Genomic DNA, 22117 nt, shown 5'->3' with positions numbered 1-22117 from the left:
CACCCTTACCGCTTTGCAAACCCAATCCATTTCCAGTCCACAGAAAAGTTTATTTTTCAGCTCAGCTCTGATGCTCTGCTTCTTGTCTTTCATATTATCTCTCATTGCTGTGTAAAGGGGAAAGAAAGGCTGCATCAAAGTACAAGGTACTGTTATCTTGAGTGGAAATCCCAGCACAGAATTTTTTCTAACTTTACTAAAATTGAACTAGAAGATCATGGGAAAATAAATCACTATGATGTGACAAAAAAGAGCAGTGAATTAGAAAGCAGAAGATGATAATAACTGCTAAGGCAGTCTATGTTATGAGCAGTTCCAAGTGCTTTGCATGGATTATGTACCTTTTATTTTCATTATATTCTTGTACCATTACTGCTCTTATGGTCCACAAAAAGAAAGAAAGAAAGAAAGAAAGAAAAGAACAGAGAGGCTATATAACTTTCTCAAGGTCACACAGCCAGTAAATGGTAGGTTTGAACCCAGGGAGTCTAACTCCAGAGTCAGAATCTAAATTACCATACCATACTGCCTAGTCCCAGCTTTGCCCCAGAGTAGCTTTGTAATCCTGGGAATGTTATTTCACCTCTTTGTACCAAAGTTTTCTCTACTGTGAAATGAAATCATTACACTAGATGATTTCTCATCTATTTTTCCAAACTCTAGTTGTCTGATAAAATGAACTTACAGTTCTGGTTAGTTACCTATTTCAGAGTACCCTCTTAAATTGGGGGGAACATCTTTAAATTTATTTTAAAACAATCTTTAATGAGCTATGTAACATTTTAAAAAGAAAACTTCATCACTTAAAATGTTCTATAGAAGGAGAGATAAGCAAACTGCAAATCAATCATGAGCCTGCAATTACAATATCAAGAGAACATCCATTCAGTAAGTTAGTATGAAATGTCTTGAACGTAAATATAAACTTAAAAGTATAGCTGTATGAGAAGACTTGGGTTCTCTCTTGTCTCTAACCCAAACAACTTTTCTTGGACCTTGGTTGCCTAGTGAGATAGTTGGATTTTGGAGGTCCCTTCTGTTTCTAACATTCTCTTTAGTCCACAAGTGAGATTCTATCAAAGTAGATCAGTGAAGGTATTATTTGTACAGACTACAAATATATGAAAAGGAAAAGCTGCACTATGCCATGAATGACAAGAATCCCTGGGTCAAGTTAGTTTCCTAATTTACCTTTCATAGGAAGAGTATGTCCATGGAATTTAGTTAGGAGTGTGGACTCTAGTCAGATCACCTGAGTTACTTTCTTTCTAAAGAGTTACTTAAACTCTCTGGCCCTAACTTCACCCATCTGTAAAATGAGAATAATCACAATTCCTACTTATTGTTATAACCAAATGAGATAACAAACTTTAACTGCTATGCCTAGCACATAGTAGGTGATCAGCAAGTGTTTGCATTTATTAATAGTAGTCATTTGAATAATTGAGGCTGTTTATAGAGTCTGCATTCCTAAATATCTATTAAAAACATAGGTTCACATCATCATGAAAAACTTAGATGCCTAAAGACAAAGGGGCATGATTGGGGGAACTTATTGCAATTTCTCTTACCCTAAAATCTCATACTCCATGTCTATACCTATTAGTTTGAAAGAGTGATGTTTTAATAGGTATTCCAAAAAAAAGGTATTCATTCGGTATTGTTTGATGCTTTATATTTCAGGCAAATTAGAAATGGTTCTTGCCTTTACAGTAAAGGTTATCATCTAAAACCCATGTATAAATGGGAAAAGATGATGCAGCAAACAAGACACCTTAGCTTGCTGGTCACACATCTACATGCCCTGTAATCAGAATGCATTTGTCAGAAAAGAGACACTGCAAGAACAACAGTCACTGTTTCTTCAAAACCCCTGGAATTGTCTTAAGACGTGGAGACGAAACATAACCTCAGATGTTTTTACCAAAATCTATGTTTCTATGCTTTTGACTGAAATGGAGAAAACTAAGTTGAAACGTAGTGAATAAAGGAACAAAGAGAGAGTGAATAGAAATATAATAGAAGATTCATTTTATGAACACATTGTATGCTCATTTTATGAACACATTGTATGCTCATCTTATGAACACACTGTATGCTCATTTTATGAACATTTTACGTAAATCTGGATCCAGTTTTTCATAAAACAAGAAAAAAAAAACAGAGGAAAAAGAAACAAATAAACAAAACCACTGACCCTGCCCAAATTGAAATCTTCTTGATTATATCTGCAATTGCTGTATGATACCTGTTTTAACCCCTTCTTGGGCCATAGCAGCATAAAATTCATAACATCTGGCATTTAATTTAAAATATTCAAACTGACTTAATTCAAACCCACTTTTGACTTGAAGAAACTACAAAATACTTTTAGTTCAGATAGCAGTGACCTATTTCAAAAAGGTTCAATAAGATTCGATGTTGGAAACTGCCTTGAAGACACAAATTGCTATAATTATCTTTGAATATACATATCATTAAACTAAAATGAATGGCAATAAACCAGCACAAAAATACCTAAACTATTCAGAGCACATTATTACAAAACAGTAGAAAAATAATTTCCTTCACTCTTCCAACATAAGTAATTTGGACTGTAGTTTCCACGTTTTATCTCTATAAGTGAAATCAAATAATATTTCCCTCTATTTAGACTATTAGTCTATTTTCAAAAGACAGATGTTATATATATCTGTGTGTATATATATACATACACATATATGTATGTATATATATATATATATATATATATATATACACATACTCATTTTAAATTACACTTAGCATTTTATTTTAAGGAAAATATATAAGCTAAGTAGTTTAAAAAAGAGAACTATTTTGATAAAATTTGAACAGAAATAAACATGATATGGTATTAAAAAATATTCACAGTATAGTTAAATTTCCAACTATTTCAAAGATATGTTTAGAACAGTCATTCTTAACATTCAGAACCTTTGGCTCTTTCCATAGTGGTACTGCAGTGATAGAAAAAATATATAGGATGTTCAGTTATTCATTCTGATTGCAGTTTTTAATGTAATTTGCCCTGTGCATGTCGAGTTCACCTTGTCAGAGAGTACTGCTTCCCCAAGGCTGCCCCAGGGTCCTGTTGACGGATTGCTCTAATGGCAGTTGGCGCTGTAAACAAGGCAGCTACTCCATGCTCCGCGAGCACACGGAAGTAAGCGCCAGCATCTGGTGTTCCCACAGGCTTTCCCTACAAGGAGATGCATTTAAAATGTCACTGGGTAAAATGTCTCATATTTCATTGACTGTTCAGTACCTACACATTTAACACAGCAATATTAACAAAATGGGGTTCTCAACATTGAAGCTATTTATCTTAGTTTAAAATATTTATCTTAGTTTTATCTTAGTTTTATCTTAGTTTTAAAATATTCCCATGTTCCATCATAAATAAAACAAACCAAATGCCCAGGCATCAGAGAGCCCATTTGCTCCAATACTGCATCCTAAAAGCTTTTCAAATTGCACTTTTCCTTTCATAAGTTTTGAAAGATAAAGGACTGGAAATATATATATATATATATATATATATATATATATATATATATATATATCACATTCAAATTAATAACATAAAACAGTCTTGTATTTTCCAAGCAATTAAATACATTGTTCTGTCTGGCAGATTATATGAGAAATGTAGTTGCTATGAATTTCTAATATTAAACTTTTTTCATGATAGCTATTAAAAGTGAAAATAGCAATTCTCAAAATATATGAGAAGACAGAAAAATCTGGAATCACAGTGATTTCTGAGCAATGACCTTTTCAATTAAATGTCTCACTCCAAGAAAAGCAATTTCTAAGAATTTTTTTAAAAATCCAATAAGATATCTCAAAATATGTAGGTTTTCCACAGCCTCAAAATGACATTGTGCATGTTCAAAGGATAATCCATTCATAAAAATTTAACAATTTTTATAGACTATACAGTTCAAAATGACACAAAGCATTTTTTTAACTGATGTTCCTGCAAAGTGGATAATGAGCATGGCATAAATAAATCAGTAATTCTGCAAAAATTCGAAGTGTCCCATAAAATCTATGTTGGCCCAACGATATCCCCTCGTTCCCCAATACATTCTCATCACTGGTACTTCTCCCTTTGTTTCTAAAGTCAGGTGTCTGGAATGTTTATATATATATATATATAAAATATATATTTCACAGTCAAATCATTTTGGAAGGGGTTGGGGTAAACAGGTTTCCTATTTTGGACCATTTCTTGAGACTAAAAAGTGTTAAAGTACATCAGAAAATTCTAAGAGATGAGTGACTCTATGTAATATTTCCTAAACTTTGTCCACATCCCCCATCTGAGCATCCCATGGACCTTGTATTCTGGAAAACACACTTGGGAAACACTGAACTATGCTAACAAAAGGAAAAGGGAGGAGAGGGGAGGGGAGGGGAGGGGAGGAGAGGGGAGGGGAGAAGAGAGGAGGGGGAGGAGAGGGGAGGGGAGGGAGGGGACAGGGGAGGGGAGGGGAGGAGGAGGGGAGGGGAGAGGGGAGGGGAGGGGAGAGGGGAGCGGAGAGGGGAGGGGAGGGGAGAGGGGAGGGGAGAGGGGAGGGGAGAGGGGAGGGCAGGGGCAGGGAGGGGAGAGGGGAGGGTCAGGGGGGAGGGGAGGGGAGGGGAGGGAAGAAGGCAGGAAAGAAAAAATTTGCTAGAAGTCAACTCAGAGGTCTCCCCAAATAAAGAATAATAAAGGAGTGGATGACAATATGAGGCCAACCATAGCCATTTAATAATTTTGATTCACTATCCACTTCTAATTGGATCTTTGCTAGAGCACTGTTTAGTTTTTACATTTATTTTTTTAATAGTTACCCTTAATATTCTTTAATGTAGTTATATTTTCCTTTTTTTACTACCTCTTTGTTATATTCTGTTGCTTCTTCTCATGCTCTTTTAATACCAAAGAAGATATTTGTTTCAACTAGAAATTCATTTTTATTATCACAACTATCCCAAAACACTTGATTTCAATTTATTTCATTACTATCCCATACAGGTCAACACATTGGCATAGTATAAAAAGCTGCCAGATACAGTATGGCAACTCATGTATATAATTTAATGCACAAATTTTGAAGCCTTGAGCATATCAGCACTAACTGTATTATTTCTAACCAAGGGAGGTAAACATTTGACTTTTATTTCTTCAAATCTGTCTTAGGCACTGATCACCCTGTGCAGTAGACTGTGTCTTTGGAAACTTGACCTCACCCACGTAAAAATGATTTGTCAACTGACCTTACGCAATTGACTTGCCCTGTCAATGCTGCCATTTTCTTGACCGCTAAATAAGAATAAATCACTTTTCCAATATGATTCCGATAAGCTAAAAGCACTGAGGTAATATTTTAAGATGGTTTGACCTCTACTGAAGAAAGATATTTTATAGCCAATTAGAGTTGAATTCCACTGCAGTGCCAGTGTCATGGGACAATGATAATATACTCACTAAAGAATGCTATTAGTGTCATAATGAAAATGCTATACCATAATGACTACCTACATGGAGGACACAATTTGATGTATTTTATAGTGCCTTCAAATTAATTGTATCTAATGATAATGAAACAATAGTTAATTAGAAATAATAGTTAACAACTGCACTATACTTTTTATAGATAATATAAAATTGTTACTGTTGCAATTCTGACCCTGCACCAAATTTCCAGCAATATTACATTTATTGAACATAAGAAATCAAAATAACATGTCATTACAATTAGGATACTAACGGAAGTGATGCATAAAAGATCACAATGTTTTTTGTAAGTCAGTTGAATTAAGAAAGGTTCAATTGTTTTGTCTTTTATTGTCCATGCCCCAGAAGACCATTTGAGGCAATGAGTGATATTTCCTTATTTTGGAATTACGTTAATATTTATATATTTTATTTTTTATTTTCTTAAAACTTCTATTTGATCTCAAATTTTCATTAAAATATAAGTTACGATACATCAAAGAAATTATTGTTCCCCAAAACAGCCTGCTGATTAACACATACATTAGGCTCTGAATGATATAAACATCTCAGCAAGTATAATACAGCACAGAATAAGATCTTTCATCAGAAATGATTGTTTGCATACAATCATAATACATTAAACAGTGCTAATATATTCATTAATTTAATAAATACTTATTGGTCATCTACTATGGTCTAGACACTTTTCTAAATTCTGGGAATAATTATTTGAACAAGCCAGGTAAGGTCCTGCTCTAAGGGAACTTACACTTTAGTAATTGGGTGTGTGTGTGTGTAGTAATATTATTAAAAATTACATAGCAGGTGCTATAAACTATTTTGTGTCTAATAAAGGGAAAGACTACAGTGATAAACGTAGGACCCATATGTTCTCAGCATCTATCACCACTAGCAGCTTCAGAAAACTGAAGCAACGCCAGTAAGCCTCTTCCATTATGAACTCTAAATGCAGATGACGCAATGCCTTATTGATTTGATCGAACACTCTTCTCTCCTGCCCTCCTGCACATCATAGGCTCATGTGCACACACAGACATGCATGCACACATAAGCAATATGACTCCTTTATAATGCTTTTTAAAAGTAACCAGTAACATACTAAGTATGCTGAGCTGCTTGGAAAAAATGACACTGACTCCAGAACTTGCATATTCAGTAAGGGGCAATAGCCCCAAACCTATTCAATTTTAAAATAAGAAGATTCTAAGATTATAGGGATTTTTAACAAACAACATATACACCCAAAGCAGTAATGCAGGTAACTTAACATCTCTTTAAAACTCAATCGATGTCATTACCAGTTGCTTTGATTCCCTGCCTCTAAACTAAAGCCTACAGTGTTGATTGCTGCCCAGAAAACAAAGGCAGAAAGCAATCCCTAAATGGCAAAGCAGAGATTATGAGCTTTCAGCTGTTATAAATCATGACTTTTTAACATCAGAGATCTATAAAATATCAACTGCTTATATTTATATTGTGGTTTAGCAAAGGTACAAAGCACAGAGAACATGACAGTTCTCTTCAGATACCAAATATCGAAAAATTAACCTTCACTTGTAATTGTCTGCCACTTACTGCTTCAATGTGTTAATGTTAATGGACCACAGATGTAAGTTCAGAGTTAGAAAACCAGGTAATGCCTAGACTTCCCACACAAGTTCCAGTGAGGTTAAGTTTTCAACACAGGAAAGTAGTGAAATACAACTTAAAACAAAGGTATATGTAAACATCAGAATTAAATTTTTGAGTAAAAAAAATTGGCTTTATTATTAATCCTATGATTTCAGTTTATTCAAGGCTTGGGGGTCAACGGTACTTGTGATTTCTCAGATTTTGACATAAAATTTTTGAGTCAATTACAGTTTTTGCCTCTTTTTGTGGCAGGATTTGAAATATATTTGGTCTCTTGTTGAACACTACTTCTGAGAATGTCATGGAAGGCACGCTTTTACTATAGTTCTAAGGTAAAGACAGCAAAAATCCCTTATGGACTAGTTCTGAATTTCATTTCAGCATACAGGTGCGGCAGTGTCAGTTTATTTATTTAGGAAGAGTGATGAAATTGACAATAGCATTTGTTGAGTTCCTACTACATGCCTGGTATCAAGGGATGCAAGTTTGGACATGCAACATCTAAACCTGAGACTTGTTAAAACATAAGCAATTTTCCAGGGTATATTATTTAGTGAAAAAAGCAAAATGTAGAATAGTGTGCATACCATTTGTACAGTGCTGTTTGTATACAAAAAGAAAAGACACTGCTTATATATGAATCAACTATTGTAAACAAGAGATTGATTGCTTCCAAGTGAGAGAAACTGGACAGCTGGGAACAGAGGACAATGAGATTTGCACTCTTTACCCTTTTGTGAGTTTTGAAATATGCACCAAGTGCGTGCATAACCTTTTGTAAAGATGGGCTTTTTCTTTCCTGAAGTTCCTCTCTTGATAACTCACATTATCTTGTGCCAATTTTGAAAATATTACTGCTGCTTTAAAGCCAGATGGGATAATTGCCCTATGCCTTAAGACCCTCAGCCCTAAGAGTCTATGTTACTATAGCAGACTCCTTTTTGTTTGTTTGTATTGTTTTTTGTTGGTTTTTTTGTTTGTTTTGTTTTTTTGTGTGTGTGTGAAAAGGAAAGTTTGCTTTATTTTGGCTGCTGGCAACCACGGGGGAGGGGGAAGGGCAGACTCCTATCCAAAGGCCAACTACCCCCTACTGACAACCAGTTGTCAAGAGCTTCTATAAGGAGTTTTTTTTTTTTTTTAAGTAGATCTTTATTGGAGTATAATTGCCTCGCAATACTGTGTTAGTTTCTAGTAAAAACTTACCTATAAATACAAATTAATAACTGAAAATTTATATTGACTAACTCATTATTTACTAGAGATTTCCCATCATTCCATGGGCCTCACCTATGAGAATATACTTTTATCTTGCTTTCCTTTATCATATCCATACCACCATCTAATTTTACTCTAAACCAGTGATTGTCAACCCTAAATGTACATTAGAACTTCTTGGAATGCTTTTAAAAGGTACCAGTGCCTGGTCCCCACTCCCTGAGATTATGATCTAATCTGCCTTGAGATGGGGCTGGACAGTGTTATGTTTTATGTGTTCACAAAATAATTATAATCCACAGCCAGGATTAAGAACCAATGCCTAGTCCTTAGATATTAAGCATTACCCAAGGCTAGGCTATCTTCCAATATCCACCTGCCTGGTTACCCTACTGGATGAGCCTAGAATTTAACACTAACCTTTGCTGCTTTTTTCCATATGTTATTAATACATAAGCCAATCAAAGTATTGGTAGAAGAATATACTGATAACTGAAATCTGATAATAGGAAGCCATCTACTGAGAAAATAATTGGAGAGAAATGCCTCATTGCTCCAAATTCTTTATGCCTTGATATATAAACCAGACTCCAGACTGGAGAGAGATATATATGATTTGTAAGACTTAGCATGCTGAGTACAAACGCCTTATCGCCAAAGGTGGAATGATTAACCCAGCTGCTCTTTCGTGCTTTCCAGAGACCTTTGAAAATTAAGTCTTAGTTTGGGATTTTACTTTGGTTGTATCACTGCTTGAGATCAATATATCTTTATCTTTTAAATGAAGGGTTTCTCACCTGAATTTCAGGGGGTTCATAAACATTCTTATTTTTTTTTAATGTGTATATGTTCATTTTCCTAGGGAGGGAAGTCAACTGCTTTTATCAGATTCTGAAATCCCTTTCATAACCAAAAGGTTTCTACATATATCCCTAGGTTTCTAGGCAAAATCTCTTCAAAGATTTTGTTTTGCTCTGAGAAACAGCTTGGATGACGCGAGAGGGCAGATGAACAGGTAGATATCATAACATCTGTTCACTTTCTTCTCCACAGGGTAAATAAGTTTCCCTAGTCCTACCCTTTTAATCCACTCTTATCAAAGGGCTACGAATAGTCTCAAAAACCAAACTTAGTCATCTACCTGAGGTCCCCAACCAACCTGTCTTCTTTTCCCTATTATTTTGATTATAAAAATTTGCCATTTGTGTAAGTCAAAACCAGTCGAATATCAGCAATTTCACCTGGTTCAAATTAATGCTTTCTATAAACTTGTAATTTATTTATTTATTTTTGCGATACGTGGGCCTCTCACTGTTGTGGCCCCTCCCGTTGCGGAGCACAGGCTCCGGACGCGCAGGCTCAGCGGCCATGGCTCACGGGCCCAGCCGCTCCGCGGCATGTGGGATCTTCCCAGGCTGGGGCACGAACCCGTGTCCCCTGCATCGGCAGGTGGACTCTCAACCACTGCGCCACCAGGGAAGCCCCTAAACTTGTTATTTTGACAATCCCTCTTTACTATCTCCTGTGGTAGATACCACAGGGATGCAATTCCTCAGGCTTGAGTCCTTGCCTTTCTTCAGTTAAGAAGGACATGCTCTAGCTTCCAGCCTGAAAAAGTAAGACTTCTCCATGACTATATTAAGGATGTGTATGTTTATCTGTAACTCCATCTAGATCTATCCCTTTTGTACAAACCTTCACCTGTAAGATGAATAAGGTCTGAGAATCTAATGTATAACATAGTAACTACAGTTGATAACACTGTATTATATAATTGAAATTTGCTAAGAGAGTAGAACTTAAACATTCTCAACAGAAAAAAAAATTAATACGGGAGGTGATGGATGTTTTAATTAAGTAGATGGGAGGAATCCTTTCATAATGTGCACATATATCAAATATCCTACAATTTTACTTGTCAATTATACCTCAGTAGAGTTGAAAAAATCAAAATAGATCTATTGCTTTTGGTTTGGTTCTTCCCCTGCCTTCTCCCATCTCTAGAGTTGACCATACTGGGCCTTGTGGAGCTCCTACCCCCAATGAATAAACCACTGCTTCCACCTTGGTCATAAAAATACTAAAAAGATGCTTACCCCCAAAAGTATTAATGGCAAGTAAATGAAGCAGAGCAATGGAACTGGTAATTCTGCAGACCCAGTGCTGAGCTAATTAGGGACTCTGACATATTTACCGTTCTCAGCAGTCAGAGAGCATTTATCACTAGGATAGCTGGTAGTTCAAGGCTTCTAGCAGGACTGCTTTCACCTCTGAATTCCTCCATGCTGATGAGCAATCACTCTGCTATCCTGTACTAGAGGTACAAATTCAGGTTTTCTTTACTCACAGTGAGTAGTGAGAGACTTTGCCGTAAGCAGAGAAATTAGATGGCTTCTTGCATTATCACCCTAACAGATTTCTGCCCAGAAAGTAAAGTGTGGCTATTCCGTATGTATACTGCTATTCAACCTGAGGCTGTACAAAGCCTGACTCCTCCGTACATCCAATAATTTACCAGTACAGCCTTCAACATGCTCCTATTCCCCCGCGTTAAAAAAAAAAAAATGAACACACAAATTTTCTCACGAAACTGCTCTGATCAGGGTGACTAACCATATCCAAATTGCCAAAGCTCTCTTCAATATTTGTCCTACCAGACCTCTCTCTGTAGCACTTGGCACTGCTGATCCCCCATCTTCTGGAAAACCTCCCCTCCACTGGTCTTCAGGACACTTTTCTGATCTTCCATCGCCTCTCCAATTTCTCACTCGCAAGTTATATTGCTTTCTTTTCTCAGTCTTCACCTCTCTGCATATCTTGATCATCTTAGGGACTTAAATTATTAACTCTTCTACATCTCTAACTCAGAAAGTTCTTCTGAGTTTCAAACCTGACTTCCCAATATCATACAAATGTCTGCACAGCCCCTTTAAACTCTACATTACCAAAACTCCTCCATAAGAACTGTTGCTCCCACACTATCGTACTTCAGTTGATAACTGCCATTAATCAGTTGTCCTAGCTGAAGACATCAAAACTATTTTCAACTTCCTTTTTTACCTCTGTCTTACAATATCCACTTGACACTCTAACATCCTGCCTTTGCCTTAATGTTCAGATCACTGACACCCTGGTTCTGGCCATCTAGTTTGCAATACTCAAGTTTCCCAATTGTTCATCTTAAGATTATGACTAGAGAACACTGCCTTTGGAGCCAGAAAACCTTGTTTCAAATCCCAGCTCCATCACCCTTGTGCCACTGGTAAAGTTATTCAATGTCTCTGATACTCAGGTTCTACAGCTGTAAATCGGGATGCAAAATATTTACCCCATGGGTTTGGAGACAGAATTAATTAAAACCATATAAACTTCTTAGAGGAGTTCCTATCATCCAACACTCAATCCATAGTAGCTATTATTATTACTTGTACTGTCTCATCCACAAAGCTTTTCCTGTCTACTCTAGTCCTAAACTTCTCTTAAGGGACTAGTAGACAGATTTTTGAGCCAAGGTGGAATCCAAACACTGCCATTTACAAGCTATGGGACCTAAGGCAACTTATTTAATTTTTTTGAGCCGTATTTAGTTCCATCATCAGAAAATTGTATCAAAACAGGTTCAAGAATTTATTGTAGAGTATTAATGGTTCAATGTAATAGTTTCTGGAAATTTTTTCACATCTTCTATACACTGTAAGAAATTTCTTAGGTAGTGTCTCTTCAATTGGTTTGCTTTCTGTCCTTTAATCTTAATTATTTGACTATGTTGTCAGTGCTTTCAGTGCAAGGAGTGTATCTGATACACTCTGCTTCCCTATCAACCCTAGCAAAATGTAGAGCTCACGATAGGCACCAATAAATATTGTTGATGGAGCTATGACAATAGCTGCACTTGCTTGTTCTAACGTAAAACACAGGCACACACAGAGAAAAATACACTCAAAAATAAAAATCTTTGAACAACTAGTCATGTGAGAAACCTAAAAGATGCTGGCATCAGCTTTACAATCTTTTCCAATTGAGATGATGAAATTATATAGCTGGGATCAAAGTAATAACTGAGTCATCATTTTTCTCATTCTGTACATACATAAAAGCTCATTGTCATTATACTAGATTTAAAAGAAATAAATAATTTTCTATTATATGAGGAATAAGGGAAAAGTCTCTGATGTGTGCCTATTAAGTGTACTAGTTAGCAACAATTGTGGCTACTAGCATTAAAGAAGTAACATACTCTATGCTGGAAAGAAGCAAATCTCTGTCCTTGAAAAGGGGATAATCAATAAAGAAAACAGGTTAATATAGGTGGAAGTGCAAATTTCTTGCAAAGAGAAGATAACTCTATATATGCAAGTGACAGTTACACTGTTGAAAAGAAGCCGGGGAGGGGCTAAGAATTCAGAACATCCATGTGTGGAAAAATACATCATAGGATGTCTTCATGGAGGTTACAGATCCAGTGCAGCACAGAGCAGACAACATAACATTGAAGAAACACTGGGGATGATTTAACAAGAGTGTTCAATACAAAAATAATTTGAAAGTCGTTCAAAGAATTATCCTCAATATTCTCAAACACGTGACTTTCATACTGGAAAATGGCTTAACATTTTGATCCATGTATATATACAGTGATAATAATGTCTCACATTTTACACAAATTTATATTGTACATACCGTCATATTTTGTATATATTTTATACATACAAATAAATACATACAATCATATATCTTTGGAGCTTTCAAACTAATTTCACATAGTCTTATTTGATTTTTATACAAATAAAGGGAAGTATAGAGCTCATTTCTACACTAATCATTCTATAAAGAAAGAAAAAAATAGGGGTATCTAAACTCTTCCATCCTCCTATGAATTCAGGAAAAGAACATTCAGTAAGAGATTATCAAGCTGAATACTCTGAAGTTTTCAAGGACATATAGGCAGTTTAAAAGCCAGTAATGATAAAGCCCATCAAAAACAGAAGTGAAGGATTATAAATGTTCGGATAATAACGAACCATGAAATGTGTTATATTATTTGCAGATTAAAGACTTCCAGGCCACTCTCATTTCACTCACAAGTTCTACTCTGAAAGGACAGATCCTTGAGGGGAGAGACCCCTGGGTTATTTTCCAAACTGCTGCTCATTCTTCAAAGTTGGTAGGACCAGGATCAACACATCTCTGTGTGCTGATTCCTTTGCCTGGTGCTTAGAAGGGAACTAATGGGCTCCAAAGGGAGTAGCCTCTAGTGTTCTGATGGTCGCTTCACAGTTGTGAGGACAAACACAGTTTGAAAGAAGAAATGTGAGTACCTGAAAATTCAAGCATTACAATGGCCGGATTCCATGGGAATGAATGGTTAGTGTTTATATTATAGAATTTTATTCTGGGAAAGAAAAAATTCATAGTTTTGAAGAATAATAGTAGCTTATAATATCTAATATTTATTGTACAATTATATCCTGGCAACTCTCCTAAGGGATTTCAATGGATTAATCAATGTAATGCCATGTAAGAAAGGTACTATTAATAGTGATGTTTATTTATCTATTTATTTATTTATTTATTTATTTGCGGTACGCGGGCCTCTCACTGTTGTGGCCTCTCCCGTTGCGGAGCACAGGCTCCGGACTGTTGTGGCCTCTCCTGTTGCGGAGCACAGGCTCCGGACGCGCAGGCTCAGCAGCCATGGCTCACGGGCCCAGCCGCTCCGCGGCATGTGGGATCTTCCCGGACCGGGGCACGAACCCGTGTCCCCTGCATTGGCAGGCGGACTCTCTACCACTCCGCCACCAGGGAAGCCCAATAGTGATATTTATAGATGAGAAAACTGAGGCTAGGAACAGTTAAGTAACTTGTCTGAGGCCAAATAATTAATATGTAGAAGTTTCAGGAATCATGCTATGGAAGTCTGAACTTCCATGCTTCCTCTCGAACATTAAAAATTTTCATTATTTTAGAATGAAACCTTTCTTCGTTTGGAAGGTGAGCATCACTCACCATGAAAAGAAACTGGAATTAATTCCAGAGTTAAAAAATTAAAATGTTATCAAACAATATATTTATTCTAGGAAAAAAAAAACAACCAACTGACTTGGAGAAGATTCACAGAAGTGCAGAGCTGGGAGAATACGTGTCAATTCTCCAGGTTTAATGATGAAGAATTACCAAAGAGGGTGAATTCATTTGTCCAGGGTCATACAGGTAGATGAAGGCAGACCAAGATAAATAACATGGATATTCATATTTCCAGTCCTGTGACCATGCTACTACAACACAACTCAGAATCTTAAATCCTCTACTTCTTCTAAATAATGTATTGCCTGAGAAGGCAGAATGTAGTACGTATCTTCAAAGATAATTGTTGAATTATTAACAGACAACCATCTGCCCTGGTTAATCTAGTGAGGATACTAAAGAGTTTATTGAAATGGCTTGCTGCTATGAAATATACAATTTGTGAAATGCAAACAAATATAAAATGAAAGCAAGCTTTCATGCCTTGATTTCAAAGAGACTGTTATTACATAAAAATGACAATTGCCACATCAAGGCCAATTATACCAACTGGTTTATAATTTAATGCCAAGATAGATTTATGGTGACTAATAACTAATAATCCACTCTAGGTAATAACTTATCCAAATTGATTTCTTTTTCTTTTTTATTTAAAGTACAATCTATTTTATTTTGTGTTATTTTTATATACAAGCAGTTTACTATCATTTTTCTCCATTTACACCTTTGTTGAGGTGTAATTAACAAAATTTATATGTATTTAAGGTGTATAACTTGATATTTTGATACATGTATACATCAACAAATAATCACCACAAACTAATTAATATATTCATCACCTCACATAGTTACCATTTTCTTTTTTCTTTCTTTTCTTTGTGTGTGTGGTAAGAACACTTATGATCTACCCTCTTAGCAAATTTCAAGTATGCAAAACTGTGTTGTTAACTATAGTCACATTGCTGTACATTAGATCTCCAGAACTTAATCATCATGAATAACTAAAACTTTGTATCCCTTGCTCAACAACCTTCTACCCAACAGCAGAAAAATATAAATTCTTCCCAAGTACATACAAAACATTCTCTAGGATAGATCATATGTTAGGTCACAAAACAGCCTTTACAAATTTAAGAAAACAGAAATCATTCCAAGTATCTTTTCTGACCACAATGGAATGAAACTAGAAATCAAAAACAGTAAGAAAATAGTAAAATTCACAAATCCATGGAAAATAAACAACACACTCTTGAACTACCACTGGGTCCATAAGGAAGTCAAAAGAGAATTTTAAAAGTATCTTGAGATAAAAAGAAATACATACAAAAAGAAATACACAACATACCAAACTTGTGGGATACAACAAAAGCAATACTAAGAGGTAAATTTATAGTGATAAACGCTGTCAATAAAAAAAAGAAAGGTTTCAGATAAAATAACTTTATACCTCAAAGAGCTAGAAAAAGAATAATAATTAAGCCTAAAGTTAGCAGAAGGAAGGAAATAGTAAAGACTAGAGTAGAAATAAATCAGAGAATGGAAAAACAATAGAAAAAACTAAAATTACAAGTTGATCTTTTTTAGAAGATAAAATTGACAAACCCTTAGCTAGACTAACTAGGAAAAAAAGAGAAAAGACCCAAATAAATAAAATCAGAAATGAAAGAGGAGACAATATAACGGATGCCTCAGATATTAAAAGAATCGTAAGGGACTACTATGAGATGTTTGTCAGCTAAGCTGGTTTCTTGTTCAGCCACCACTACCATGTGGAAGCCTGAGTTCCATTGTATTAGGCAATTGAAATGTGTGTACAAGATACATATTTGTCCATTAACACCCAAGCAAAGACAAGGAGAAAGACAGGACCAAGGAGAATTTGCTTGCCCTTGAGAAGAAGGGTTGGGTTTTGATTTAGCAGATGCCAGGCCTTTTGAAAAAGGGGGCAAATAGGAAATAGAAGAGACAGGCCAGAAAACATACGAGTATAAACACCATTTACAACCACACACACACACACACATACACACAGCAGGTTGCTAAATTTGTTTATACATGAAGGTTTCTATATTAGAGTACTGTTTGTTACATTCTTCCTCTTTGACAAAACCTCTGTACCAAGTACGTCCTCGTCCATATGTTGCTGGGGATAGGTCTGTTTCAATCAGCATGCATTAATAAAATAAATTTATAGAAAGGTACTATTTGTTTTCTTCCTCTCAAAAACAAGGACTGAATTATTCAGAATTGGCTTACATATTTTAATTGGTCAGTCCAACATGGCTTCCAGAATTGCATACATTAAATATGTCCAGGTCAATGAACAAAATTAACTCTTTGCTTATTAAAAAATATAACAGATTACTTAAGTTGCTCATGAAGTTCTCTAGTAAAGAGAATATTAGAATTACTTTTTCCTCTCTCAGGGAAAAAAGTCCTTACTTACAAATGAAGTTGTTGTGTTTCTTTTTCTGATATATTCATTCAGGCATTTATTTAACAAATATTTATTGAGAACTCAGAATGTGTCAAAAACAAGGCTAAAAGTTGAGACTTGATGGTGAGCAAACACTAAAATGATACCTTCCCTCTCAGAGTTCAGAACAGAGAGGGGCAAATAAATCAAAGGAGCCTATAAACTAATGTGAAATGGCAACTGTGACACAAGTCAGGAAGGAAAAACTCAAGGTGCTTAAGAGAGACTACAAAGATTTGACCTAGTCAGAGAGGTCAAGGGGGGCTTCCCTCAGGAAGTAACACCTGGCTGTGCTCTGAAGTATAAGAGGAATATATTTCAGGCAACAAGTAGGAAAAGTACTGTAGCAGAAATGAGCATAAGAATAACTTCAAAAAAATAGGAGCATGTTGTGCCTTAGAAGGGAAGAAAGTGACTAAGATAGAGTGAAAGTCAACCCTTTCAAATGTTGAAAAGTCAAGTATGAAGAGGACTGAAAATGTCCATTGGCATCTGAAAAAATAAAGATCACTAGGGAAATTATCAAAAAGCTGTTACTATGAAATGATGATGACAGGAGGCCAATTGGAGAGGATTGCAGAGTTAAGTTCTAGGTTAGAAAATGAAGCTATTGGGTATAGGCAAGCCTTTAAAGATGAAGAGAGAGTATTGTAACTGCAAGGGGATAGAGAATCAAAGATTTTTGTGGGGTTTTTTGGTTGCTGTTTGTTTGTTTTAATGAGAGAAACAGGGATGTGTTGAAAATTTGGTAGTTATCAGGAAGCTAAAACCAAAGAAGACAACCAGGATTTCCAACATGTTTTTAACCTGCAGATGTTGGGCTATATGTCCTCTATGGCAAAAAAGAAAATCTTATTTAAATACCTACTGTAAGCTTTTATGGTGAAACAGATTGTTTCAAGTGGGTAACTCTTATGTACTTCGAAGTTAAACTGGGGCTTCCCTGGTGGCGCAGTGGTTGAGAGTCCGCCTGCCGATGCAAGGGACACGGCTTCGTGCCCCGGTCCGGGAAGATCCCACATGCCGCGGAGCGGCTGGGCCTGTGAGCCATGGCCGCTGAGCCTGCGCATCCGGAGCCTGTGCTCCGCAACGGGAGAGGCCACAACAGTGAGAGGCCCGCGTACGGCAAAAAAAAGAAGTTAAACTGAATATCCAACTTAGTTATAACCATTTTCAATTTTCTTTCGGCCACTGTAAATATAGATTTGTATTAAAATCCAGAATATAACTTTTTTTAACTTTGGTGAGAAAAAAAGGATTCATTCATCATTTATTCGTAAGATATCATGAACCGCTTGCATTTAATAAAAAGAAATGTTTTATGAACTGGTTGCTGTACTCTAGATGATTTGGGCACATAATGAACTGCAAATCTCTTAATACTTCAGAATATCAATTTTTGTTAAATTAAAATATATCATTAAGGAAAAATATTATCACAGATACCAATTCACTGTCTACCTCATTTATAGCTTTGAAATACTATAATTCATTAAGAATGAAAATAAAACTGTGGTCAACTGTATGCTTTTATTTCTCTTTAGAAAAGGTAATCCTATGAAGATATGATCTACTAAACTATTCTACTTACTACGTAAAGAATGTATTTTTATTATTTAATGGGAGATTTTAGTTTCCTAAATAAAAAATACTAATAATACTAAAATAAAATCATATTAATATTAATTTGGTAATCCACCTAAAATTGGGACACATGTGGGACGATTATTTGGTGGAGGTTAATAAAGATTTTTTTTACTTGCTGGCCTAGTGACAAGTCAGGACTCTTCTATACCTTTGTTTGGTGTTAATTAATCAAGCAAGTAAGTTTTTTCCCAGCATTTTGCATGTTCAAGTTGTCAATTAATCTGCTTAGAAATGGTTCATTCACACAACGAATTTTATCTACTTCCTGAAAGGCACTGTGCTGGACCTTGGGGGTACGTAAATGACAAACATTCCCTGCCCTCAAGGAGTTTACAGTATCACAGCACTGTATTTACAAGATCAAAGGAATCTAGATGGTATAACAGAAGTATAAAGAACTTCAATCCGCCTGAGGAAGGCAAAGAAAATATCAGAGAGAAGATGTAATTTAAGTTGATCCCTTAAGAAAAAGAACCACTCGGCTACGTGATCAGAACAAAAGTGGAATCTTAGTAGAGGAAACAACTTAGTCACTGGCAGTTCTGTTCATGTACGTGCCAGTAGGAGTGGATTGTTGGGTGGGAAGCTGAATTAGGGGCCGGGAACAAGAGACAGACTTTAGAGGCAGGCAAAGGGCAGATGACCATGGATCATTTGTATCGTGCAAATGAGTTTGAATTACGTTCTTTGACAGGAGCTCCCTGAAGCCTTTTTTGTACTTTTTAGTTACATTTTTTATATGAGATAATTGTAGATCCACATGGAATTGTAAGAGATAATACAGAGATATGTTGTGCACCCTTAATACAATTTTCCCTATCAGTAACATCTTGCAAAACTATCGTTTAATATCACAATCGGGATATTGATATAATCAAGATAAAGGACAGTTCCATCTCTACAAGGACTCCTCATGTTGCTCTCTTGTAGCCAAAGGTGTTTATTATGGAGAAAAACAATTGATGTTTGTATGCTTACCTTGTCTCCTGAGACCTGGTTGAACTCACTTATTAATTGAGGGTTTTAAAATATGTTTTATAATTTCCTACATAGACAATCATGCCATCTGCAAATAAAGACAATTTTATTTCTTCCTTTCTGATATGTTTCTCTTTCTGTTTCCATATATTGCCCTATCAAATTGGCCAGAACTTCCAGGAGTATATTGAAGAGAGTGGTAAGAGTGGACATGCTTGCTTTGTTCTCAGACATCGGGGGAAGTACTTAGTCTTTTATCATTAACTACTGGCCACTGGCTGTCCTTTTTGGGGAGGCCTAGTGGTGACAAATTCTCTAAATTTTTCTTCATCTTGAGAATGTCTTTATTTCTCCTTTATTCTCAAAGTATATTTTGGATGAATATAGAATTCTGGATCGACAGTTCTTTTCTTTCCACACTTGAAAAACATTGTCACTTCCCTCTGACTTCCCTGGTATTTGAAAAAATCCTGTCATTCAAACGGTTTTACCCCTACCGATAAGGTATCCTTTTCTCTTTCACTACTTTCAAGATTATTTCTTTTGCCTTCAATTTTCAGAAAGTTAAGGTTTTTTTGTGTGAATGTGGATTTCTTTAGAGTAATCTTGTTTGGGGGTTTGCTCAGTTTCTTAAATCTATAGATGTATATCTTTGGCCAAATTTGAGAAGTTGAGAAGTTTTCAGAAGTTTTCCATTATTTTTTTGAGTACTTTTTTCAGGCCCACTCTCTTTCTCCTTTCCTTCCATGACTGAAGTCACAAGTGCTAGATCTTTTGTCATCATTCCACATATCCCTGAGGCTCTGTTAGTTTTTTCTTTTCAGTCTATTTTCTTTCTGTTGTTTAGATTGGGTAATTTCTATTGTTCCTTCTTCCAGTTCATTAATTGTTTCCTCTGTCCCTTCCATGCTGGTACTGAGCCCATCTATTGAGTTTTTATCTTGGTTATTGTATTTTTCAGTTCTAAAATTTCCATATGGTTGTTCGTTATAGCATCTATATCTTTGCTGGAACTTTTTATTTCTTTACTGTGACTGTCTATTTTTTCAATTGTTTCAAGAATGTCCATCATCAATTGTTGAAGCATTTTTACCACAGCTGCTTTAAAATCTTTGTCAGATAATTCTAACATCTCCGTCATCTCAGTATTGGTATCTATCAACTGTCTTTTCATATTCAGCTTGCGATCCTTTTAGTTCTTGGTATGAGGAATGATCTTTTCATCAAATCCTGGACATTTTTTTGTACTATATTATGAGACTGACTCATATTTAAATCTTGTTTAAAGTGGCTTACTTAGATTTCACTCCAGCAAAGAAGGAAGAGGTAAGGGTAGAAATCCAGGTCCCTCATTTGGCCTCCATTGATACCCAATTGGGAAGATGCACTTCATTACTGCTGGGTTGCTTCTAGTTCTAACGGTAGGCTTCCAATGGCACCTCCCTGGCTGGACAAGGTGAGAGTTCCCTGTTACTGCTCCCAACGTGGTGTCCACTGACACCACAGGGAAGAGACAAGTGGTCTTATTATTGATGGTGAAAGTCCTGACTTTCTACTAGGCCTCCACTGACCCCATCCATCCCAATGGAGAATGGAAGGGGTACCTCATTACTGATAGGTGAGGAAGATAAGTCCAGCCTCCTTATTTGGTCTCTACTGTCACTGCAAGTTCAAGTTCATTACAACCTAACAGGGATGAAAATCTTGGCTCCCTAGTCAAACTCCTTTGACACCACCCTGTGGGAAGAGGGAGGGTTACGGCTCCTCCTTAAAGCCTGACAATTTTGGAAGTCTAAGCTTCCCACTTAGCCTTTGCTGTTTGGTGGTGGGGGTGGGATTATGGATTTTTCTGTGGCATTTATCTGGGGTAGAGCCATCTAAAAGTTTTAAGTCTTGCTTAGGCTGCTCCTTCCTAATTCTTTGGCTTGAGAGATCAGGCTTTATTTTTTTCTTTTTGGAGGTTTTTTTTTGTTTGTTTTTTGGTCTTCAGTTGTTGGCATTTCTGGATTGCCAGCTTCTTCAGACACAAATCTAAGACATATGAAGGAAAAGTAAAACCCAAGTTCTCATCATTATGTTGTTTCTTGAGTCCCAAGGTCCCTAAAGACAGTTTTCCTTCTTCTCTCCACCTTTCAGTTTTATGTTTGTTTTAGACATAACACCTAAAATGTTTAGTTCTACTTAGTGGGAGGAATAGAGAAAAGTATATCATCTCTATCTTCCTGGAGGCAGAACTCAACCCTTTGAAAAATCTTGGTCTTTGCATTTTAGATAGATAACTGTAAGTGAGGAGAGCTCAGAAATTGAAGTTTGGGTAGAGATGGCCTGGAAGGACGTCTGAAGGCAGGAGTATTTGTTAGAACATTCTCTAGAGTGGCTATCTGAAATACACAACTGGAAAGGATAGGCGCCACACAAGTGAGATCAGAAGCCAACCATAGAATACACACCAGTCAACAACATACTAGCTAAATTATCAGCCTTGAACATACGGCAGGAGACATGGAAACAAGAGGACACTTTTGATAGGTACTAAAATGTAAATTCAGTAGAATGTAATGAGCAATAGGTTATGATATGTAAGGAGAATGAAGTTAGAATCACTTCTTGATTCT

General features: G+C 36.1%; 1 protein-coding gene across 1 annotated transcript in view; it reads right to left on the bottom strand.

The window, feature by feature from the left end:
• ACSS3 (acyl-CoA synthetase short chain family member 3) overlaps positions 1–22117 on the bottom strand; it is a 143535-nt gene that overhangs the window by 50382 nt on the left and 71036 nt on the right. Inside the window, exon 8 of the mRNA XM_082850019.1 lies at positions 3069–3220. Coding sequence (XP_082706145.1) covers positions 3069–3220 — 152 coding nt within the window. The remainder of the gene's footprint in view (positions 1–3068; positions 3221–22117) is intronic.

This window comes from Leucopleurus acutus, assembly GCF_964270905.1.
Source record: "Leucopleurus acutus genome assembly, chromosome: 11".
NCBI classification, from domain to species: Eukaryota; Metazoa; Chordata; class Mammalia; order Artiodactyla; family Delphinidae; genus Leucopleurus; species Leucopleurus acutus.
Note: the sequence above shows the minus strand (reverse complement) of the source record. Positions and strands in the feature narration are given on the sequence as shown.